Below are 26375 nucleotides of genomic sequence, written 5' to 3' on the forward strand. Positions count from 1 at the left end.
AGCAGCAGACTTCCGTGGTGGGGCAGTAGCTTTACTAGAGCAATCTAATGAGCAACTAGAGTGCTAACATTCAGAATTTAAGCCAAATGTGTGACATATCTGAATACCTTCTTAATATAATCTAAGTATTAAAAAATTGAAAGCATTTCCTACTGAGGGAACTGCAGTAAATGAGGAAATTGGGAAACTTCATAACAGATAAATCTCCCAAGATGGCCACCAGAAACAAAAGAGCCTAAATATAGGACAAATATCACCCAGATGTAGCCCAAGTATACCCCAATGACAGAAGGTCCCAGATTGTTCTAACGAACAACTAGAGTGCTAACAGTCTTACTTATGACAAAAGTATGGCACACCTGAAGCCATCTTGATTGGAATAAAGTAGTAACACTTAAAACATTTAATTTGCAAAGGAACAAAATGAGGGGGTTCATTTTGCCATAGAAATTATAATTAGTGCTGCAGAAAGAAAAATTAGGGCACATTTTGACTTCTCAAATCCTCTTATATTTCAGTAAAAAGTTCTAACATGCAGACTGAAACAGGCACTTTGAATACCAGCAGCAGACTTCCCTGGTGAGCAGTAGCTTTACTACAGTGATCTAATGAGCAACGAGAGTGCTAACATTCAGAATGTATGGCAAATGTGTGACACATCTGAATGCCTCCTTGATGGAATCACAGTAAAAACTGAACGTATTTCCTACTGAGGAGACTGTAGTAAATTAGGAAATTAGGGAACTTCATAACAAATAAGTCTCCCAAGATGGCCACCAGAGACAAAAGAGACCAAATGCAGCACAAATATCACCCAGATGTAGCTCAATGACAGAATGTCACAGAGTGTTCTAAAGAACAACTTAGAGCGCTAACAGTCTTACTCATGACAAAAGTATGGAACACCTGAAGCCATCTTGATTGGAATAAAGTGGTAACACTTAAAACATTTAATTTGCAAAGGAAAAGACACGAGGGGCTTCATTTTGCCATATAAATTACGATTAGTGCTGCAGAAAGAAAAATTGGGGCACATTTTGACTTCTCAAATCCTCTTCTATTTCATTAAAAGATTCTAACATGCAGACTGAAACATGCACTTTGAATACCAGCAGCAGACTTCCCTGGTGAGCATGGACGATACCTGGTGGCCCCCCGACCTCGGAAACCCACCCACCCCAATGGACCATGCACGCAACCTCTGCATCATACTTGACTATTCACTCACCATGAATCGCCAGATCAATGCCGTATCCTACACATGCTTCAACACCCTTCGCATAGTTCACAAGATGTTCAAGTGGCTCCCCCCCCCGACTCCAGGAAAACCATTACTCATGCACTCATCACGAGCAGACTGGAATACGGCAAGACCCTTTGCACCGGAATCAACAAAAATATCCCACATAAACTCCGGACCATCCAGAACGCCGCTGCCAGATTTATCCTCGATATCCCACAGCACAATCACATCACCCAACACCTCCGCAACCTCCACTGGCTCCCCGTCGAATGCTGCTCACACACACCTACAAGGTCCTGCAGAACACCAGACCCCAATACCTCAACCGCTGTATCTCCTTCCATGCCCTCAAGAAAAACCTCCGCTCAGTCGACCTCTCCCTAGGCACCGCCCCATGTTTTTACAGGACCAGAGCAGGTGGAAGATCCTTCTCCTCCCTTGCAGCCAAGACCTGGAACAAACTCCCCCCCACCTCGGAGCGCAACACTGCAGCAATTCAGGAAGGACCTCAAGACCTGGCTCTCCGAATGACCCTAATGGAGCTGTTCACACCCACCCCCAGCGCCTTGGGTCCCTCATGGGTGAATAGTGCACTCTGCAAATCCTCTGATTGATTGACTAATTGATTGATTGATTGAACATAAAGCATTGTTCTTTGTGGTTGAGAGTAAGAGAGAAGGATGTGGTCCTATAGTGGCTGAATTGCACACTATACATCCAAGACACCTGGGATAAAATCCTGACTTCCCCCTTGACCAAACTGTGGGAGCCACGGCAACCCAATTTACTTCACTTTGTATTACTAGGTCGTAGCCTACCAGACAGCAGCTGTCTGGTTTGCTAAAGACATCTCTGGACATTGAGAAATCTGACCTAAGAATGCATTTGACACATCCCTGTCCATTGACTTTGGGGTTTATAACTCACATTTCCTGGCTTTCTATGCTGGTTATATTTGCTTTTTGCTGTCCAGCTTGAGTTCGTCCCTCCTGTTGCCTAAACCTTGTTTACTGTATTCTTCCACTAGCTCACTTTCTGTGAACATGCATTTAAATCTTGTTATCTTGTCACATTTGCTATGAATTCAAAGACAGAGGTCAAATGTTAAGCACTCTCTTCCAAGGAGCTTGGTGTTTACTCTTCTTTCTCTGACTTCAAAGTGAGAGAATTCATGTGACTATCCTGATGAGTATCCAGAGGAAGAGGTGTGGCGCAGCGGCCGGGGCGACTGACGCCGGATGCTGGGGATCACGGTTCGATCCCCGGCACCAGCGGCAGGGCTCAGCCAAGCACCATGTGACTCTGGGCAATAGCTTGTTTAATCTTCCCAGCGGCCCCTAACGCCGGGAAACCTACTACGGTTAGCTGTGCGCTTAAAAAAAAAGAAACAAAATCCATGTAAGTGGAGAGGGTGTATGCCACTCTATTCCACTCTATGCCCTTCCACTCTAAAACACTCTATGACACGCCACTCAACTATGCCTCTACGCCACTCCTATCTATGCCACTCACTCAAAGAGACAACACACCACTCCACTCTACGCCCCTCGACACCACTTACCCCATTCCACTCTATCCCACTTCAATCTACCCTACCCCACTCTACTCCAATCTATCCCTCTATACACCAATGCACCCCAATCGACCCTAGCCCACTCCACTTCACAACAATCTACTCCAATCTACTCCATCCCAATCTACCCCAATCCATTTCAACCAGTCTACCCCATTTCACTTCAATCTACCGATCTCCACTCCAATCTACCCCTCTTGAATCTATCCCACCCCTGTTCACCCACCTCGATCTGCCCCACTCCACTCCAATCCACCACACTCCACTCAAATCCACCACACTCTAATCTAACCCACTCCATCCCAATCCACCCTACTCTAATCTACTGCATGCCACTCCACCCCATCTACCCTACTCCTATCTATCCGTCCCCAATCTACCCCACTCCAATCCCCCCACTCCAATTTAGCCTTATCTACTCTAATCCAATATACCACACTCCACCTCACTCCACCCCACCCCACAGCAATCTACCTTGCCCCACTAAACCCCACCCTACCCCACTCTTCCCCACTCCAATCTAACTCTATCCACTCCAATCTACCTTACCCCACTCCAATCTACCCCACTCCAAACTACCCCAATCAAATCATCCCTCTTCAATCTACCCCACTCCAATTCCCCCACTCCAATCTACCCCACTCCGTTCCAATCAACCCCACTCTAATACACCCAGTCTACCCCACTCTACTCTCATCTACTCTAATCCAATTTACCCACCTCCACTCTTCCCCAATGTATCTCACTCCACTCCTATCTCGACTGCACTCCAATCTATCCAACTCCACTTCATACCAATCTACGCCCCTCCACCCTACCTCAATATACCCCACTCAAATCCACCTAATCTGCCCAACGCCTCTCTACCCCACTCGACCACACTCCATTCTACTCTCCCCAAACTACTCCTCGTCTCTCCAATCTACCACATACCACCCAAATCTACCCCACTCCAGTCCAATCTAACCCAACCCACTCCACTCCAATCCACCCACTCTAATCTACTTTGCCCCACTCCACCCCAAACTACCCTACTCCAATCTACCCCATCCACTTTGCCCCACTTCAATCTACCTCAATCTACTCCATTCCAATCTACTCCACTCCAATATACCCCACACTACTCTACCTTCATTCCAATATATTGCATTCCAATCCACCCCACTCTACTCCAATCTACCCCAATCTACTTCACTCCAAACTACCCTACCATAATCCACCCAACTATCCCACCCTAATCTACCACACTCTGATCTACTCCTCTCCACTTCTATCTACCCAACTCCACTCCGATCCACCCCACTACAATCTACCCCACTCCACTCCAATCTACGCCAATCCACTGCACCACACTTTCCCCCAATCTAACCCACTTAATCTACCCCAACATACCCCACTCCAGTCTACCCATTGTACCACACTCCAATATACCCCAATCCACTCCAGTCTTCTCCACTTCACCCCAATCTACCCTAATTCAATCTACCCCACTCAAATTTACCCCAATCTGCTCCACTCCTATTTACTCCACACCACTTGACCCCACTCTACCCCAATCTACCTCACTCTACCCCAATTTATCCCACTCCAGTCTACCCCAGCCGATTCCCAATCTACCCCACACCCCTCCAGTCCACTGCCAATTTACCCAACTCCAACTCAATCTAACCCATTACAAACTATCCCAATCTACCCCACTCCATTTCATTCTACCCTATGACCATCTAGCCCGCTCCACTCCAATCTACCTGACTCCACTGCAGTCTACCCCTCTCCACTTCAATCAACGACAGTGTACCCCACTCCCCTCCAATATATCCCACTCCACTCTATTCTGATCTACCCTACTCCTATCTACCTCATTAATAATAATAATAATAATAATAATAATAATAATAATAATAATAATAATAACTAAGCTTATACAGCGCCTGGTTACACTAGCCAGTGTGTCCCAGCGCAAACGAATTGGCCACCAGCTCACTCTACTGTTGTGACCCCCCCACACCGAACCTCACTAAGCTTATCCCCTAGGAAATAAGCATGTTTTCAAGTCTCTGCGGAAAACCACCTCCGAGGTTTCCACACGGAGCCTGAGGGGAGGTTGTGCCAAAGGCGGGCAGCCAGGAACCGGAAGGAACTGCCTCCCATTCTTGCTTACCTGATCTTAGGAACCTGCAAAAGACCCGCCCCAAAGGATCTCAATTGTCGAGTCGGGTATAAGGTGTCAGGAGGTTGAGCAGAAAGTGGGGTCCTTTTCCATGTGCGATCTGATGACTTAAGCAGAGAGCTTTAAATTGGATACGCTCCCTAACTGGCAACTAATGTAGCGTCTCCAGGGCTTTTTTAGAGGCAGCTCTTTTATTAGGCAACATCAACACCAGGCGGGCGGCCGCATTCTCGATGCGCTGCAGTATCTGGAGACAACTCACATTAGCTCCCAGGTAGAGGGCATTCCCATAGTCCAGCCTTGAGGTGACCAGGGCATGGGCCAGGGATTTCCTAGCTGTTACCGGGAGTAAATCCAGAGTCTTTCTTAGGCCCCGCAGAATGCCAAAACACATGCCAGCAACCTGTCTGGTGTGATAGTCAAATTCTACTCCACTCCAATCTACCCCACTCCACCCCTCCACTCCAATCTACCATGCTGATCTACGGAATTCCGCCACTCCAATCTACCCCACTCCACCCTACTCAATCTACCCCAATCTAACTTAATCAACCTTTCTCCATTCTACCCCACTCTACTCCCACTCCACTCAACGGCAATATACCCCACTCCACTCTACCCCACCCCAATCTACCCCGCTCCACTACCCACCGCTCACTTTTAGCTATGCTGAACAGCAGCCACACTGGTGCATATATTGCTTAAAACATATTGCCAAAGTCATTCCTCATAGGTGCGACCTATTGGCTTTGCCTGTGCTTGTTTTTCATAACCAGCCAATTTCAGAGCACATTCAATAAAGTAAGTCGGTTCAGAATCTATGCAATATAAAAACCTGATTTACAGCCTTACAGATATAAAAAAAATGTGACGTTTGTTAAATAAACGTCTAAGTCATATACACAGAGACCATGACTAACTGCAACCTGGATAGCTCCTGGTAACGTTGTCATGAAGTTGAGATATTCTTGACCATTTTAGGTTTAAAAACATATTACATTACTTACCATAACTGCCAATTAATGCAGTGACATACCTGTATGTACTTTTTTTAAAAAAAATACGAAATGTTGAGAAATTTAATTTTTGCGATTTAAAGAGTCTTTATCATATTTTTTTCATGACATTTGTTGGCTGATTGATACGGAGATTTTTCCCTGGCTAGGCTCTATAAGTCTTTATCATATTTTTTCCATGACATTTGTTACCTCACTTACAGGCTGAATTTTTTGCTGGCTCGGCAGTTGGACCCTGACTCAGCACTGACTCTCTCTTTGAAGCTGCTCATTTACCACTTTCTACTCATAAAGCAGATTATCCGCAGACTTTCGCGCAGTGCAAAACTCTGACCCTGGGGAAGCCCCGGGGTGGCCCTCTGATGTCACAGAGGACTGTATAGGCACTTGGTTGTAGGATTGGCTGGCAGCTGTGTGACATCACGGAAGGCGTGGCTCCTGTTGGAAACATGGCTCCTGTGGCAGGGGAAGCGATGGCCGACCGGGGGCTAAAGAACATCGTCTGGCAGAGTAAGTGTGCCTTACCTAGGGGCATCCCAAACCGCAGGGGGCTCTGACCGCCCGGGGAGCGCAGCCACCGTACCGTGAGCCTGGAGAGCGTCATGCTCCAAGGCAGCGAGTGATGAAGCAGTGGAAAAGCCAACCACCGCATCTGTCGTCTAGGGCGGAGGCTTCCGTGCCATACAGATGCCCTGCAGTGCTCCCGGGAGCACCACCGAGGCCTGTGTGAGCGAAGGGGTGTGGGTGAGAGGGGCGCACGCAGGAGGGCCGGGCATTAGCAGCTGCTCAAACACTTGTTGATATCCATTTCCTGCGCTCAGTAGCTCTGCTATAGTGGTGCCCAGGACTCCTGTCACAGGCTGACACCAAACACCATCTATCAGGCTGCACTAAGGAAATTGAGTCGAAGGATGATTGTAATTTTTTTTCTGTACATTCCTCACTCCTGCGTGCTTTGTTGGATTTTGTGTCTAAGTAACCTTAATTTTTAGTCTCCTGTTTTTCTTTGTAATGTTTTATAGTGTTTCCACTGTTCTCTTGTAACGTAACTGGCTCTATTGTACAGTGCTCTGACACCTTCGGGTAATGTCCGTGCTTTATAAAAATGCACAAAATAAAAGGGCTGAAACTTTACAGGGGTCTGTGAGACATGGCCGCCTTCAGTGGTGCACCCGGGGGAGGGGTCTGGAGGCGACTGTCAACAGATCACCCCTCACCTAGAGGCTTGCGTTAAAATACAGCAGCCAGGGTTGAGGATACAAGGGGACGCGAAGGCTCTCCTACAGTACTGGGTTGCATTGAGTTAAGGCTGTAATAACGGGTTACGTGATTAATTCACAAATGGCTAACTTATTTTGGCGCAGGAACGTTTTCAGTGTCAACACTCAGTATGGGAAACAGATGACCAGTCTTTTGTGATCAACTCAACGTTCATTTTCAAACAACTTTTCAAAAATAATTTCAAGCTATTTGAAAACCATATCACATGTGTTGTAGAGCTGCATGTATGAACAATTTCATTATCTCCAGATGTAACAAACACACCAGTTTTTCATGGTAGGCATTCCATCGTCTTTAATCTTACAAAGGGTTATTGGTGAGGATCCTAATGTTCGTATTCTGGTACAAAACGATTCCTATGATATTAAAGTAAACTTCAGTATCACTAGAGTCCTTGACCAGGATATTTTATTGTATTGTAATTGCATTTATATAGCGCTTACTACCCCAGATGAGACGTCAAGGCGCTTTTTCGGTGAGTAGCACACTACTCCGGAACCCAAAAGGATTAGTGGTGAATTAGTATAGTGAAATATAAAATGAATTTGAGCTGTGGATATGTTAGTCTGTTATTTGGATTGAGAAGGATAGTAGAGGGAAAGGTTTGCAGTTATATAGCACTAGCTACCCCTGATGAGGTGGCACGCTACTCTGGAACCCTAACAGGATTAGTGGTGAATTAGTCTAGGGAAATATGAAATTAATTTGAGCCGTGGTCATGGTAGTCTATTATCTGGATTGAAAAGGAATAGTGGGGGGATAGAAAAGGGAAGGGTTTGGATTTATTTAGCGCTTGCTATCCCATATGAGGTGTTGAAGCACTTTTCGGTGAGTAGCACGCTACTCCGGAACCCAAACAGGATTTGTGGGGAATTAGTATAAAGGGAAATATGAAATTAATTTGAGCGGTAGACATGTTAGTCTATTATTTGGATTGAAAAGGAATAGTGAGGGGATAGAAAAGGTAACGGTGTAAGAATTTTTTTTGTGAGTTAATAGCAGGAGGAGGGGGTTTGGGATAAGTAAAGGGGGGTGGCGGGGGAAGAGTCAGAAGGAATAGTTTTTAAAAAGGCTTGTTAGGGAGATCTGAATAGTAAAAGAGGTATGAGATGATGCAAGGAGGGTAGAGTCTAGAAAGGGTTATTTTGGAGATGATAGTAGTGGTATGGGATTTGGGATGAATGAGAGTGTGGAAGTAGATAATATACTGAGAGATATATGGGGTGAGAAATAGGGTAGCGCATTGGAAAGTAGAAGAATTCGGTTTGAGATGAGTCAAAGTTTAGATAGAGGATATATTGGGAGAGGTATAGGGTGAGAAATAGGGTAGTGCATTGGAGAGAGTAGTAGAATGAGGTTTGAGATGAGTCAGATTGGAGTTAGAGGTACATTACAGAACTCCCTTCATAAACGCTCGTGAAAGTTGGAGGACAGTGAGGGAGAGCTAGGCACAGGCAGCCAGTAGTGTTGCCCCCTGCTTTATGCACTGTATTACATTTTGATGTGAAGTATTTATTTTTTCAAAAAGAAAATCACTGGGATAGACATTTACTTATTGGGTCTGTTGTGTGGTTGTTGAGCTCTGAGGGCCTGATTTGCAAAGGCAAACCTACACATTTGTGCAAGTCCATAACCTCTAAACCCTAGGGTAGTACTCTGAATTGGTAATAGTCATTGTGTCATTTGTTGACAAAGAAGGAATAGTTTCTTGCCTGTAACTCCTTTTCTCTCGTAGGGGAAATTCCATCCTGGTTTGAAACACATAGTCAAAAGATATAGTAAACATTCTGCAGCACATCTTATAAAGAGTAAAGTTCCGTTCTCTTAAGTAGAGACCTGGCACCACATGCTTTCTTCGAAGTGACAGACTTTAACCAGTTCAATTCCCTTACAGTCACAGAACTAACAGATTCCAAATGACATAACTACGAACAAACCATAACATGTAACTGAAATATTTGCGTCTAGGTTGCACGCAGTTAATACCACAACTACAATAAACAGTTGTCTTCATACCAGTACACGAATCAATATGTCATATACTCCTGTCAGCTTCACGGCAGCAGGTCTGAAAATATTTTAATTACATTTTTTTTATAATGAAGCCATTTTGAGGATGCAATGAAGCAAAACAAACAGTGCCGCTTTAACAACTTACAACAATTTTCACAGTAAGGGCACGGACATCGTGTTTGTAAACTACATTATGTAAAGCCACAATCACAGTCCTCAGGTACTACATCTCTTCTGCTATTGAAACTTTTGTCTTTTTCCAGATCCTTTGGAAACATACATGGTTTATTAATGGCTAGGGCTCCAGGTACGATTTTGAACCTAGACTATTTTAATCCGTACTTTAGTTGCCTCTTCCCAAAATTTGGGTGTTAACATATTGCGCACTGTAATATATAGAAGACATGGTCATCTAGGCGAGGCAACAGTTGGCACAATATTTTTTTATCTACTTTTAAGCAAGTTCTTATGTCTTATGTTTTGAGGCACATACTAGAATGGAAGACTGTTTTATTGTTTAGGGATATAGTACTGGATTGTTTATTCCGTGGCTTCCTGATGAAAGCGACCAGCTGAAATGCGCATAGAAAAATATTTACATTGGCCTAGGCTACAATTCTGTAACAATCATTGTAGTATCAGAACAATCATTCTTCTGTATGGTATATGACCATATTTGATGTTATCCTTATTAGTTTGTATGAGAGATGTGCAAATGTATGAGGATGTGTGAGTAAGGTACAAGAATGAAGTGCATTTATCACATTGGAAATTATATGTAATAATTATTTTTGTAAAAAGAATATAACATAGATACAGTGATATCTCGATTTTATCAGAATAATCATTTTTGCATCTACCTGTCTCTCTGTTCGTCTTAGTATGTGCCTTTTACCTTGTTGTATTTAGCAATTCCCTAGACTTTTCTACAGTTTATTTATATTATCCCTGCCTTGGGCAAGTTATCTTGTAGCAGGGGACCCCTCTTTCTTTACACTAGCAGGCTACTGCACTAACATAGGGCGAATGCACTGCAAATAGAAATACACAAAATTAAGACTAAGTTAATATCCTTGGGCCGTAGCTAAAGGGGCTGCCTTGGTACATTGATGGAGTACAACTAGAAAATGTGGCAACTTGCTGTTACTTTGGTGTTTTAATGTAATTTAGACTTAGTTGGAAAGACTTCTGAAATTACATTCTATCCAGAAAATGAAAGTTATGTGATTCCGTGCTATGTATCATGAATGCACATAAGGGTCTTGAAGGCCTGTTGTGCCATGGTTATCAACTTGATTAGAATGGGGACTCCATCTTGCTTCCAGAGCATCCTGAGAGTAAACTTAGTGTTTAAGTAGCCACAGGAATTGACTCAGCAGTTTTCTGGTTAAACACCAGCATATTTATCAAATGACGTATAAGTAGAATACATCAACTGCTCTTCAGCGTCCTAGTATGCATGTCTCATAACACTTTATCCTTCCAGGATGTAATTGGTTTCAACTATACTCCAATATATTTTTTTAATGTGAGTTCACCTAAACCTCCAAACTCATTCAGTGGTTTTGGTGTGTGAATCCAAGGTTCTAAAGGGGCCTGATTAAATGAGTGAGTAGAGAACAAGACTCTTTAACACTGTGGCTGCAGTTATTATGGGTACAGCACCTACTACGTCTATGCCTGGTTAACATAACCTTTTTAACAGCAACAGTCCTCCCCATGATGAACCGCTCTAGCCCAGTCTTGAATTCAACCATGTTGGAAGGTTTCTGCTGTACTACCTTTACATTGTCTTTCAATGTCTTAATACAATTCTAGTCTAGTTTTACAGGTATTCTAACCCCTTTATCCTTGGAGGTTTATACAGGTGTGTGTAGGGAGCAAAGCTATCTTCTCTCTTTAAGTATAAGATGTAACGTACACTCGCCATACATTATAGGGATATTGCAAGTCACAGGTGAGTTCGATAACCATATGGAAGAACGAGGCTGATGGCCCCGTGCCTTTTATAAGGTTGCAGAACTCAGAGGTGACTTGCACTATACTTATCATGTACCAGGTGGACTTTATCCCATATAATAAATGGCCATGCCATCAACTTTCCCACAAACCACTTAAAACCTTGGTGTGTAGCTCTTTCACATAAAAGATCGAGCATGTTTGCAAACATGAAGACTAAAACATCCAGTGCAAAATTAACACATTAAAAACCTGTTAAATAGCAAGCAGTTCCAAACAAGCCAGTTTATAAGCTGGAGTAGCTTGGAATGTGTAGAAACATGCAGAAAGATTTTAACTTTTCTTCGTCTAAGTCGAGGAAAAAATAACCATTCGCTCTCCTTTTCATTGTAAGATATTAATTTGAGCAGAAGGAAGAAAAGCAACATTCAGTTTTCGTTGCTTTAAACAGCTGTTTCATTTGTATTCTGTGCTCTGACTTTCCTTTCACCTTTGCTGCTGGCAGCTGGCATTGTGATGTCAGAACTCATCTGTAATAACTTATATTTGTCGAGTTTCACTAGTAGCAGATTATAGAGAAATTAGAGATGTGCAGACGTGCAATTATACAGGGGTTGCAGAATCATAATTTAATTACCTCACTCCCTAAAGGGAGACTGCGGAATCCCAGAGTGAATGTTACACCTAGCCCTCTATTGCTCTCTTAAATTGTGAATGAATTTTTTGGTAAATGTTAATGCTGCAAGTTTTGAATCTGTTATGCTCATGATCATGAACCACACCTGGACCTTTCTGTGATCTTTATGGTTCTTCGAATGTAGATGCTCTTGGATGTACCTGGGTATGAATAGCCTAAAGGAAGTATCATTGTTGACCCTTTGAACAGGAAACCCTTTCATCAGTTGACCTGGTTTGTTTGTGGTGAGGCATTTTTGGGTTTGCTGTATACTTTTTGGAGGGGGGTTCTGTAACGGTGCTGTTGCTATACTGATAACAAATGGCATTCTTTCATATTCTTCCAGAATGCAGTGTAAAAAGTGTTGGGCATGTCCACTCTCTCATTTCTTTTTAACATATTTTTGAAATCTTTCACAACTTTTATTGTATATTATTGAAATAGATTGCTGTAACTTGAAATATTAGATAGTTTGTTATATTTTTACTAATTTCTAGCCCAGATATGGTTTTAGGGTCTTTATTAAAACTAATGGGCAGCTACATAGATATAACCTTTAAATGCATCTAACATAGAGGTATTGTGTTCTTGCTTGAAGAGTCCTTTTTAAAACGTGAGGATCAAAGTTGCCTGGCAAGTCTTTAATATATTAGGGCATTAGCATTGTTAGCAAAGAGAAGAAAGGTACTCAAGGTGACTTTACTGAAGTTGTTACATTGAAAAGAGAACTGCATTAGTTGGTTTGGTGCATGATTAGGTGTTTGAGGTGCACCTAATATGTCTAAGATGTTCACTGCCTAGATATTTGTTTTGTTCCAGTGTAGGCAATGCATTGATCAAAAATAGTTTCTAAAAGGCAATTAGAATTATTTGAAGTTGGATGTAGGGGGGTTTGCCTTCCTTAAACTGAAGCCGTTTTAGATATCCTTATGCTGAATCATTTGTCTAATGCCCTCATTAAAGGGTTGGCTGGACTTTTGTAGTGGAGATGCTAGGGAGGGGGGGGGGGTGGCTGGAATGAAATTTACCAACTGGCATTTCAGCTACAATCAATCAGGATTTATAAAGTGTGACTAATCGATCCAAAGTGCCTGCCTGTGAGTGTCTGGTATACTGTTTTATTTTTATTTTTGGCCCATGTTTCACACTAACCTAGTTTGTGCATAGAGTCCTAGGCCTGTCCCTTGACATACGTCCTGTTACCTGGAGGGGCACACCAAAAATGCCCTTGTTTGGCTGACAGCGGACTACTGACTCTGTCATGAGTTTAGCACCTAGTGCGGTGGTGGCAACATACTGTGCTTTGTGAATACGTAGTCACAACCAGACCTTTTTATCCGAGTCAGTGGAGTGGAGACTTACCAACCCACTTATATAAGGGTGCGCTTCTGAGTGCTAACCTGGATAATTGCTATAATATCCAAGTGTATGTTGTGTGTGTTTGTGGCCTATATGGTACATGCAGTGTGTGTATGAGTGACCCAGGGTAATAGAGCTCTGCAGCTTCAATTTTGGGAGCCCCCTCTGTTCCTGTGCACAAGTCTGAGGTGAGGTTGTTTTTCTAGACAGTGGAAGTGTTTTGCTGATATTCCTGAAGCTGGAGGATGAAGACGTAGACATTGCAATGAGGATAGAGGAGACAAGGCTCTTTTAGAAATCCGATTAGGTCCTTTTGCTCGAGGGGCTGCTGATTAGTCTTCCTGTAGCACTGCCATTTGGCAAATTACGCGGTTGCAGGGTGAGACTGCAGTCACTGTTCAGAGTGAGAAGGTTTCTTTAGGTGAGGCCAGCCTTTTATCTCATCCCTGGTCGCTGTTCACTGTGGCTGTTGATAGTTACATGCAGAAAGATCACAACACTTTGTCTCTATTGTGGGTACTCCAATCTGGAACCTACCTTTCGGTGAGGAGCATCCTTCTACACAAAAGCTGTGTCTAGAGAACAGCATAGAAAGAAGAACCCGCCCTCCCAACCTTCTTCCCCCAAAATCAGTGCTGAAACTGCAGATATCCCCTGTCTACTTGACTATTTAAAAGTGGAAGCCTCTGCCCTCTTCTAGTTCCATCCTTGGCTGAAGAGGACTTGGATATGGAAGTGCTCCGTAGAGTACTGAATGGTACATCTCCTGGAGTTTTGTCTTCATGGAAAAAACGAATTTTCTAGCCTGAAGTAAGCTCCTAGAAGCCAACTTGCTGCTAAGAGAGGGAACAAGCCTGCCAACCCTGCAGAGCTCTGACTGACCAGAAAGCTACTGAGCAGTTTGACTACCAGTGGTGTGCGGGTCCACCGGACAAATAATGACTGAAGTGATTGATCTACATTCCCTGACAAATGTGGTTATCGGTTCAGTGAAAGCGGTGTCATGATGGAATCCTATATAGCAGTCGTCACCTCTGTTTTAAAGAAGTTGTTCTCAAGGCGGGATGTTATACCCCAGGTACTTGTTCTGGCCCTGCTGGAGCAATCAAAAACTGTGCCTGAGGGTAACCCTAGCATCACACTCAGGATCATTGCTGTGACTGCACTTGTGCCGACATGACCTCTGACCCCTGGTGGCGCACCTCACCCGTGGCCCAGAATGGTCCACCACTTACACAGAGACATGAAAGGATGTTGGACAGTGTCTTTCTCCGTCATCCTGCTGCAGCCATCCAGATTGTGGGCTGAGCATCAAACTGGTATGTCTTCTGGAAGCCGGAGTCAAGAAATGCGCATGCTGCAGGCTGCAGGCTTGCACTGGCTGCCTTAAATGGACGCTGAAGCCTGCATTATGGTGAAACTGTATTAAACAGTAACTTGTTAAGTAACTTAGAGAAACTGAACTCACAGGTAATCTGCACTTAAGGTTTGCCCAGGTACCTGTGCTTGATTTGTATTTGTTACTTGTACGGTGGAATTTTCTATTTTAAATGTTTAGATTAAAGTACTTTATTAAAGTAAAACACTGGCCATGACAATCACTTATTGTGCTGCTGGGTTATTGTTGAGTTATGAGCTTGTGTGCCCCCACACTACTTCCCTGAGAAGCCTGTGACCACTCACCATTGCGTCCACTGAGAGCCAAGTGCAGAAGGGGTCTTATTTCACTCAGTTGTCAGAGTCCTAGTAGGAGAGACCCCTGGACATCTGAGTCGACCAATCTCAGCCTCAACTGTTGATGCCCAGTAGACTCTGCTGACCCCATGGTCCCCTCAACAGAGTCTGGCAACTATGTTTTGAATTTAGTACAACATGTTTTGGCAAAGAAGCTTCTTTGTTCTTTTTTTCCACTTTCAGGAAAGTATATTGCTTGTTTGGTGAAGACTGGTGTTTATCAGCTGCTGTATACATCTCCCATGTCATCGAAGGCTTTCTTTGTACAAATTTGACTTGATGTAAGTGTTCAAAGTTCATTATTCCTAGAACTTTGTTATATCCATATATCATTTCACGTCTGTTTATGTTTATGCAGGCAACTTTCTTCTTATCTTCTTTTTTTGGTCTGCTTACTTGTTGATATTGTCAAATCCAAATTTGGGGTTATATACAAGGGAGAGGTGGGATTGTCTGAGTGTTAGGGTGTAAATGGGGGGAATGAGGTTGTGCCATTTGTGAATGTTACAGTAAAGAGTTGCTTGGATAATTCATTTTTTTAAATTTATTTGTTGAACTAGGATTAGTATTCGAAAGATTTTTGGGGAAATTGTTGCCTACATTGTTCTGTATACTTGCTTGATTATGTTGCTAAATAAAATATTGGAAGCATGTAAACGTTTTATTTTAATTCGCTCTCAGCAAAACAAGTGCTAGGAGAGGCCTGTTTATTTATTGGTGGTTATTGTCTTGTGATGGAGTGCTTTTTAAAGAGGTGTATCTTTAACTCTTTCCTAATTGTGAGCAGTGTCGTGGTGCTGATGGATACCGATATGTTGTTTCGGGTCATGGGTGCATAGACGGAAAAGGCCTACTGCCTTGTTTTTTCTTTTTATGCATAGTCTGCAGTCTGATAGTGTTCTGATTGCAGATGTGCTGAGAACCTCCACAGATAGTGAGCTTGTCTGCAAGATAGTGGTGATGTCTTTGTAAATGCTGCAGCTGGTTTTGAAGGTACTGCAGACCGGCAAGGGGAGTCAATGGTGAGCAATCAAGATGAGGGCGATGTGATCATATGTCTTCATAGTCTGGATGAGACGTGCTTCAGTGTATAGGATGTCCTTAAGGAGTGCCAGTGTGGAGTTTGGGAAGCGATGGAGAAGAGCATTGCCACTATTCAGATGCAAGAATACAAGGGCTTGAATAACAGTTTTGAAGTTGCTTCCTGGAAGAAACTTTCACTTTCTTTAGAAGCAGAAGCTGATGCAAGGCAGTATCTTTCTTAAGGGTGAGGTTGGTGTTCATGTTGAATTCAAGAGACTTGGCATTTGGTGGAAGTTGGGGGTTTGAAGCCGTCAAGGTTCATGTCATTTAGCCAGGTTAGTACTATTTCTTGTCTATTATTCTTGTGTGTGTGTGTGTGTATGTATGTATGTATATATATATATATATGTATTAACGAGCAAATGTCCCAAGATGAGAGGAGCAACAATAGCTGGTGCTGGCGGCAAGGTTCAGGACACCCTCGCAGTCAATGTTTTCAGCAAAAACTCTCAAAAAAGAGAAAACGCCGCACACTACTTCAATAGTTGAATTCACTGGTTTATTTTCTGTAGGTTCCCCACCTACGCGTTTCGGACATCAATCTGTCCATGATCACGGTAACAAACAATTGTCCATCATTGGTGTTTACCATAAATAACTGAATGCTCCACTTGGCTATTAAGATGCATTGTGGGCTCAGTAGTTTGTGGAAAAAGATTATTCCAAATCATGCACGGTGACTTGCCGGATCGCGGCATTTCCGCGGCGCAATTAGAACCCTGTAAGTATGTTTGGCGAGTGGACTCCAATGCGCAAAATATTTGTCCTACGGACATTAAGTGATCGCATGGCTGAATTTGCTCATGCTGACTGGCGCACGTTGCAGAAAATAAACCAGTGAATTCAACTATTGAAGTAGTGTGCGGCGTTTTCTCTTTTTTGAGAGTTTTTGCTGAAAACATATATATATGTATGTATACATACAGCACGTTTATTTGAATCCATTTCACTGCTCGCTTCCCTTGGTTATCCCTGAAACGCGTCAGGCTTTATTGTTCGAAGGAGACTCTGAAATCTGCTGGGAAGCGAGCAGTGAAATGGATTCAAATAAACGTGCTCATTGAAAATCTTTGGTGGCAGAGCTTCTGTGAAGGCTACCTGTTTTGATTGAATATATATATATATATATTCAATGTGTGTGTGTATATGTATATCTGTGTGTATATGTGTGTGTATGTGTATATGTGTGTGTATATGTATATATTACCTACTGGCAGTCGCCAGTAGGTAGTTATAGTTAGGATTTTTTTCAATGTTAAATCTGAAAATTCTATTTGGAATAACTTTGGCGCCGGTTGAAGAATCTGCCTGAAAATTTAAGTGATGTAATATGTGACTTCATCAGCAGTGCATTGCACGCGCAAGTTATAGTGAGTCCAACTAACTATAACGTGGGAATTTCAATGGTTTTATGTCAGTAAAATTTCCAGGTAACTATAACTGGTATGAAACCTATGGTTTTTTCAGTGAACATATATATATATATATATATATATATATATATATATATATATATATATATATATATATATATATATATATATATATATATATATATATATATATATATATATATATATATACACACACATACTAGCAGCCCGTCCCGACGTTGTCCGGGTATGAATTGCTGCCGGCCAGTAGTATATTGTTTTGTAGGATTTCGTTTTGATAGCACTTCTGGTCTGTGACAGGCCTGTGAAACGCTGCGATTCACAGTGCACTGCAGATGCACTTAAGAGTGCGCGTTCAGTATTGTGTGAACTCGAGTTTCCCTACTTTTTTTTTCCTTGCAATATTATATAGGGCGAACTCGATAACATGGCATGAGCACAATTTACATTACAGAAGAACACATTCATTTGTTGTAGGCACGGGGAGACAAAGCGGTTTGCCTGGAATCACAGGATGTTGAGCTGATGCTGAGATTCGAACGTAGCTCCCCAGCTCTAAAGTCTGCAATTCTAGAACTTGTGGCGGGAGGTGTGTCTAAAAGTGTATGTCGGTGCTGGCCATCAATGAGAGAGACCTGTGCATTTTTCAAATGGGTGGTGAAAAAATATGAGTATGTTACTGGAGATGTGGGCTGCCGTGCCACCAATGTACTTATCAGGGGAGGGTAAACACCCATTATTCTGCAACTTTCTTTCCGCATATCATCACTCCGCATACTTTCATTACGAAAGTACCATGACTCCGCAATGCCATTATAACGCATGGCATTACATTTTATATGCTTTTACCACTCATACATTTACAACGAAATTCGTTGTAAATGCAGGCATGGTAAATGCATGTTTTTTTTAAATGTTTGGATAAGGTAAGTATGGGTATAGGGGTATATGCTATCAATCAATCAAAGCATTTATATAGTGCGCTACTCACCTTCTTTCATATTCTTCCAGAATGCAGTGTAAAAAGTGTTGGGCATGTCCACTCTCTCATTTCTTTTTAACATATTTTTGAAATCTTTCACAACTTTTATTGTATATTATTGAAATAGATTGCTGTAACTTGAAATATTAGATAGTTTGTTATATTTTTACTAATTTCTAGCCCAGATATGGTTTTAGGGTCTTTATTAAAACTAATGGGCAGCTACATAGATATAACCTTTAAATGCATCTAACATAGAGGTATTGTGTTCTTGCTTGAAGAGTCCTTTTTAAAACGTGAGGATCAAAGTTGCCTGGCAAGTCTTTAATATATTAGGGCATTAGCATTGTTAGCAAAGAGAAGAAAGGTACTCAAGGTGACTTTACTGAAGTTGTTACATTGAAAAGAGAACTGCATTAGTTGGTTTGGTGCATGATTAGGTGTTTGAGGTGCACCTAATATGTCTAAGATGTTCACTGCCTAGATATTTGTTTTGTTCCAGTGTAGGCAATGCATTGATCAAAAATAGTTTCTAAAAGGCAATTAGAATTATTTGAAGTTGGATGTAGGGGGGTTTGCCTTCCTTAAACTGAAGCCGTTTTAGATATCCTTATGCTGAATCATTTGTCTAATGCCCTCATTAAAGGGTTGGCTGGACTTTTGTAGTGGAGATGCTAGGGAGGGGGGGGGGGGGGGGTGGCTGGAATGAAATTTACCAACTGGCATTTCAGCTACAATCAATCAGGATTTATAAAGTGTGACTAATCGATCCAAAGTGCCTGCCTGTGAGTGTCTGGTATACTGTTTTATTTTTATTTTTGGCCCATGTTTCACACTAACCTAGTTTGTGCATAGAGTCCTAGGCCTGTCCCTTGACATACGTCCTGTTACCTGGAGGGGCACACCAAAAATGCCCTTGTTTGGCTGACAGCGGACTACTGACTCTGTCATGAGTTTAGCACCTAGTGCGGTGGTGGCAACATACTGTGCTTTGTGAATACGTAGTCACAACCAGACCTTTTTATCCGAGTCAGTGGAGTGGAGACTTACCAACCCACTTATATAAGGGTGCGCTTCTGAGTGCTAACCTGGATAATTGCTATAATATCCAAGTGTATGTTGTGTGTGTTTGTGGCCTATATGGTACATGCAGTGTGTGTATGAGTGACCCAGGGTAATAGAGCTCTGCAGCTTCAATTTTGGGAGCCCCCTCTGTTCCTGTGCACAAGTCTGAGGTGAGGTTGTTTTTTCTAGACAGTGGAAGTGTTTTGCTGATATTCCTGAAGCTGGAGGATGAAGACGTAGACATTGCAATGAGGATAGAGGAGACAAGGCTCTTTTAGAAATCCGATTAGGTCCTTTTGCTCGAGGGGCTGCTGATTAGTCTTCCTGTAGCACTGCCATTTGGCAAATTACGTGGTTGCAGGGTGAGACTGCAGTCACTGTTCAGAGTGAGAAGGTTTCTTTAGGTGAGGCCAGCCTTTTATCTCATCCCTGGTCGCTGTTCACTGTGGCTGTTGATAGTTACATGCAGAAAGATCACAACACTTTGTCTCTATTGTGGGTACTCCAATCTGGAACCTACCTTTCGGTGAGGAGCATCCTTCTACACAAAAGCTGTGTCTAGAGAACAGCATAGAAAGAAGAACCCGCCCTCCCAACCTTCTTCCCCCAAAATCAGTGCTGAAACTGCAGATATCCCCTGTCTACTTGACTATTTAAAAGTGGAAGCCTCTGCCCTCTTCTAGTTCCATCCTTGGCTGAAGAGGACTTGGATATGGAAGTGCTCCGTAGAGTACTGAATGGTACATCTCCTGGAGTTTTGTCTTCATGGAAAAAACGAATTTTCTAGCCTGAAGTAAGCTCCTAGAAGCCAACTTGCTGCTAAGAGAGGGAACAAGCCTGCCAACCCTGCAGAGCTCTGACTGACCAGAAAGCTACTGAGCAGTTTGACTACCAGTGGTGTGCGGGTCCACCGGACAAATAATGACTGAAGTGATTGATCTACATTCCCTGACAAATGTGGTTATCGGTTCAGTGAAAGCGGTGTCATGATGGAATCCTATATAGCAGTCGTCACCTCTGTTTTAAAGAAGTTGTTCTCAAGGCGGGATGTTATACCCCAGGTACTTGTTCTGGCCCTGCTGGAGCAATCAAAAACTGTGCCTGAGGGTAACCCTAGCATCACACTCAGGATCATTGCTGTGACTGCACTTGTGCCGACATGACCTCTGACCCCTGGTGGCGCACCTCACCCGTGGCCCAGAATGGTCCACCACTTACACAGAGACATGAAAGGATGTTGGACAGTGTCTTTCTCCGTCATCCTGCTGCAGCCATCCAGATTGTGGGCTGAGCATCAAACTGGTATGTCTTCTGGAAGCCGGAGTCAAGAAATGCGCATGCTGCAGGCTGCAGGCTTGCACTGGCTGCCTTAAATGGACGCTGAAGCCTGCATTATGGTGAAACTGTATTAAACAGTAACTTGTTAAGTAACTTAGAGAAACTGAACTCACAGGTAATCTGCACTTAAGGTTTGCCCAGGTACCTGTGCTTGATTTGTATTTGTTACTTGTACGGTGGAATTTTCTATTTTAAATGTTTAGATTAAAGTACTTTATTAAAGTAAAACACTGGCCATGACAATCACTTATTGTGCTGCTGGGTTATTGTTGAGTTATGAGCTTGTGTGCCCCCACACTACTTCCCTGAGAAGCCTGTGACCACTCACCATTGCGTCCACTGAGAGCCAAGTGCAGAAGGGGTCTTATTTCACTCAGTTGTCAGAGTCCTAGTAGGAGAGACCCCTGGACATCTGAGTCGACCAATCTCAGCCTCAACTGTTGATGCCCAGTAGACTCTGCTGACCCCATGGTCCCCTCAACAGAGTCTGGCAACTATGTTTTGAATTTAGTACAACATGTTTTGGCAAAGAAGCTTCTTTGTTCTTTTTTTCCACTTTCAGGAAAGTATATTGCTTGTTTGGTGAAGACTGGTGTTTATCAGCTGCTGTATACATCTCCCATGTCATCGAAGGCTTTCTTTGTACAAATTTGACTTGATGTAAGTGTTCAAAGTTCATTATTCCTAGAACTTTGTTATATCCATATATCATTTCACGTCTGTTTATGTTTATGCAGGCAACTTTCTTCTTATCTTCTTTTTTTGGTCTGCTTACTTGTTGATATTGTCAAATCCAAATTTGGGGTTATATACAAGGGAGAGGTGGGATTGTCTGAGTGTTAGGGTGTAAATGGGGGGAATGAGGTTGTGCCATTTGTGAATGTTACAGTAAAGAGTTGCTTGGATAATTCATTTTTTTAAATTTATTTGTTGAACTAGGATTAGTATTCGAAAGATTTTTGGGGAAATTGTTGCCTACATTGTTCTGTATACTTGCTTGATTATGTTGCTAAATAAAATATTGGAAGCATGTAAACGTTTTATTTTAATTCGCTCTCAGCAAAACAAGTGCTAGGAGAGGCCTGTTTATTTATTGGTGGTTATTGTCTTGTGATGGAGTGCTTTTTAAAGAGGTGTATCTTTAACTCTTTCCTAATTGTGAGCAGTGTCGTGGTGCTGATGGATACCGATATGTTGTTTCGGGTCATGGGTGCATAGACGGAAAAGGCCTACTGCCTTGTTTTTTCTTTTTATGCATAGTCTGCAGTCTGATAGTGTTCTGATTGCAGATGTGCTGAGAACCTCCACAGATAGTGAGCTTGTCTGCAAGATAGTGGTGATGTCTTTGTAAATGCTGCAGCTGGTTTTGAAGGTACTGCAGACCGGCAAGGGGAGTCAATGGTGAGCAATCAAGATGAGGGCGATGTGATCATATGTCTTCATAGTCTGGATGAGACGTGCTTCAGTGTATAGGATGTCCTTAAGGAGTGCCAGTGTGGAGTTTGGGAAGCGATGGAGAAGAGCATTGCCACTATTCAGATGCAAGAATACAAGGGCTTGAATAACAGTTTTGAAGTTGCTTCCTGGAAGAAACTTTCACTTTCTTTAGAAGCAGAAGCTGATGCAAGGCAGTATCTTTCTTAAGGGTGAGGTTGGTGTTCATGTTGAATTCAAGAGACTTGGCATTTGGTGGAAGTTGGGGGTTTGAAGCCGTCAAGGTTCATGTCATTTAGCCAGGTTAGTACTATTTCTTGTCTATTATTCTTGTGTGTGTGTGTGTGTATGTATGTATGTATATATATATATATATGTATTAACGAGCAAATGTCCCAAGATGAGAGGAGCAACAATAGCTGGTGCTGGCGGCAAGGTTCAGGACACCCTCGCAGTCAATGTTTTCAGCAAAAACTCTCAAAAAAGAGAAAACGCCGCACACTACTTCAATAGTTGAATTCACTGGTTTATTTTCTGTAGGTTCCCCACCTACGCGTTTCGGACATCAATCTGTCCATGATCACGGTAACAAACAATTGTCCATCATTGGTGTTTACCATAAATAACTGAATGCTCCACTTGGCTATTAAGATGCATTGTGGGCTCAGTAGTTTGTGGAAAAAGATTATTCCAAATCATGCACGGTGACTTGCCGGATCGCGGCATTTCCGCGGCGCAATTAGAACCCTGTAAGTATGTTTGGCGAGTGGACTCCAATGCGCAAAATATTTGTCCTACGGACATTAAGTGATCGCATGGCTGAATTTGCTCATGCTGACTGGCGCACGTTGCAGAAAATAAACCAGTGAATTCAACTATTGAAGTAGTGTGCGGCGTTTTCTCTTTTTTGAGAGTTTTTGCTGAAAACATATATATATGTATGTATACATACAGCACGTTTATTTGAATCCATTTCACTGCTCGCTTCCCTTGGTTATCCCTGAAACGCGTCAGGCTTTATTGTTCGAAGGAGACTCTGAAATCTGCTGGGAAGCGAGCAGTGAAATGGATTCAAATAAACGTGCTCATTGAAAATCTTTGGTGGCAGAGCTTCTGTGAAGGCTACCTGTTTTGATTGAATATATATATATATATATATTCAATGTGTGTGTGTATATGTATATCTGTGTGTATATGTGTGTGTATGTGTATATGTGTGTGTATATGTATATATTACCTACTGGCAGTCGCCAGTAGGTAGTTATAGTTAGGATTTTTTTCAATGTTAAATCTGAAAATTCTATTTGGAATAACTTTGGCGCCGGTTGAAGAATCTGCCTGAAAATTTAAGTGATGTAATATGTGACTTCATCAGCAGTGCATTGCACGCGCAAGTTATAGTGAGTCCAACTAACTATAACGTGGGAATTTCAATGGTTTTATGTCAGTAAAATTTCCAGGTAACTATAACTGGTATGAAACCTATGGTTTTTTCAGTGAACATATATATATATATGTATATGTATATCTGTGTGTGTATATATATATATATATATATATATATATATATATATATATATATATACATACACACACATACTAGCAGCCCGTCCCGACGTTGTCCGGGTATGAATTGCTGCCGGCCAGTAGTATATTGTTTTGTAGGATTTCGTTTTGATAGCACTTCTGGTCTGTGACAGGCCTGTGAAACGCTGCGATTCACAGTGCACTGCAGATGCACTTAAGAGTGCGCGTTCAGTATTGTGTGAACTCGAGTTTCCCTACTTTTTTTTTCCTTGCAATATTATATAGGGCGAACTCGATAACATGGCATGAGCACAATTTACATTACAGAAGAACACATTCATTTGTTGTAGGCACGGGGAGACAAAGCGGTTTGCCTGGAATCACAGGATGTTGAGCTGATGCTGAGATTCGAACGTAGCTCCCCAGCTCTAAAGTCTGCAATTCTAGAACTTGTGGCGGGAGGTGTGTCTAAAAGTGTATGTCGGTGCTGGCCATCAATGAGAGAGACCTGTGCATTTTTCAAATGGGTGGTGAAAAAATATGAGTATGTTACTGGAGATGTGGGCTGCCGTGCCACCAATGTACTTATCAGGGGAGGGTAAACACCCATTATTCTGCAACTTTCTTTCCGCATATCATCACTCCGCATACTTTCATTACGAAAGTACCATGACTCCGCAATGCCATTATAACGCATGGCATTACATTTTATATGCTTTTACCACTCATACATTTACAACGAAATTCGTTGTAAATGCAGGCATGGTAAATGCATGTTTTTTTTAAATGTTTGGATAAGGTAAGTATGGGTATAGGGGTATATGCTATCAATCAATCAAAGCATTTATATAGTGCGCTACTCACCCGGAGGGTCTCAAGGTGCTTGGGAGAGGGGGACCCTCTACTGCTCAAACAGCCAGGTCTAGAGTTGCTTCCTGAAGGAGAGGTGGTCTTGGGTCAGGCGGAGGTGGATGGGGAGGGAGTTCCACGTCTTGGCAGCCAGGTAGGAGAAGGATCTTCCTCCCGTTGTGGTTCGTCGGATGCGGAGAACGGCGGCGAGGGCGTGGCTGGTCGATCGAAGTTGGTGAGTGGGAGTGTAGAAGGTCAGGCGATCGTTGAGGTATCTGGGGCCTCGGTCGTGGAGAGCTTTGTGTGCGTGGGTGAGGAGTCGTAACGTGATTCTCTTGTTGACTGGGAGCCAGTGCAGGTCTCTCAGGTGTCCGGAGATGTGGCTGTGTCTGGGGATGTCCATGATGAGTCGTGCTGAGGCGTTCTGAATGCGCTGGAGTTTGGCTGTGGTTCCGGGGTAAAGGGTGTTCCCGTAGTCCAGTCGGCTGGTGACGAGGGCCTGGGTGACCGTCTTCCTGGTTTCGGTGGGGATCCACCGGAAGATCTTTTGGAGTACGCGTAGGATGTTGAAGCAATGACGAGGAGACGGCGTTGATTTGTCTGGTCATCGAGAGGGAGGAGTCCAGGATGAAGCCCAGGTTTCGTGCGTGGTCCGTTGGTTTGGGTGCGCTGCCGAGGGGAGGGGGCCGCCAGGAGTAGTCCCAGGCGGAGGGTGCTGATCCCAGGATGAGGACTTGGCTACGTCTTTCATCCCTTCATCTAGGTTGGTTCTGGCGGTGTTGATGGTCGTTGGTGAGGGAGAGGATTTTGGGGTACTGAGGTATATGTTTTGGGGTGTTTGGGTATTTTAAGGGATCAGATATAGTTTTGGGTTATGGGGTACAGGGGTAGCTTAGGGGGTGGGTATGGGTTTTGGGGTACAGGGGTATTTTTAGGGTTCAGGGCTAGGTTAGGGTTTTGGGGTATAGGGGTATTTTTAGGGTTCAGGGGTAGGTTTGGATTTTGGGGTACAGGTGTATTTTAAGGCTTCATGGCTAGGTTTGGGTTTTGGGGTACAGGGATATTTTAGGGCTCAGGGGTAGGTTTGGGTTTTGGGGTATAGTGGTATTTTTAGTGTTCAGGGCTAGGTTTGGGTTTTGGGGTACAGCGATATTTTTAGGGTTCAGGGGTAGGTTTGAGTTTTGGGGTACAGGGGTATGGATAGGGTTCAGGGCTAGGTTTGGGATACAGGGGTATTTTTAGGGTTCAGGGATAGGTTTGGGTTTTGGGGTACAGGGTATATATATATAGGGTTAAGATGGGTTAGTGTTTAAGGGTGTTGGGGTATTTCAAGGAGTAAGGGTGGGTTATGATTATGGGGTGCAGGGGTATTTAAAGGGAGCAGGGGGGGATTAGCACACGATATGAGACATGGCATGAAGGGCGGAACGTACCACACGCCCCCAGCGTTTGTCACGCCCACAGCACAAAACAGACACGCCCACAAAGAACTACTTTGCTGGCACGGTTCTTTTACCTTTTAAATGTATATGGTGGGCGTCTGCATAGCCTATGTCCTTCTGGTGCAACTGCCCTTTCTAACGCTGTATTGGGTGTTCTGATTGGTGCTGTGGTTCCTGAGATTACCCGCCTCAAAGGTTTGGGCTCTCTCTTTATTATATTAGTATGGATATGTGTGT

The 26375-nt window shown here is 43.1% G+C and overlaps 1 protein-coding gene across 1 annotated transcript in view; it reads left to right on the plus strand.

Moving 5' to 3' along the window:
• Positions 1-6401: 6401 nt before the first annotated feature.
• The window catches only part of STXBP3 (syntaxin binding protein 3), a 189742-nt gene continuing 169768 nt past the window's right edge, over positions 6402-26375 (plus strand). The window contains exon 1 of the mRNA XM_086953899.1: positions 6402-6512. Within this exon, the coding sequence (XP_086810025.1) occupies positions 6452-6512 (61 nt within the window). The 5' untranslated portion in view covers positions 6402-6451. The remainder of the gene's footprint in view (positions 6513-26375) is intronic.

The sequence above is a fragment of the Lissotriton vulgaris genome, chromosome 1_1 (genome assembly GCF_964263255.1).
Source record: "Lissotriton vulgaris chromosome 1_1, aLisVul1.2, whole genome shotgun sequence".
In the NCBI taxonomy this organism is placed as follows: Eukaryota; Metazoa; Chordata; class Amphibia; order Caudata; family Salamandridae; genus Lissotriton; species Lissotriton vulgaris.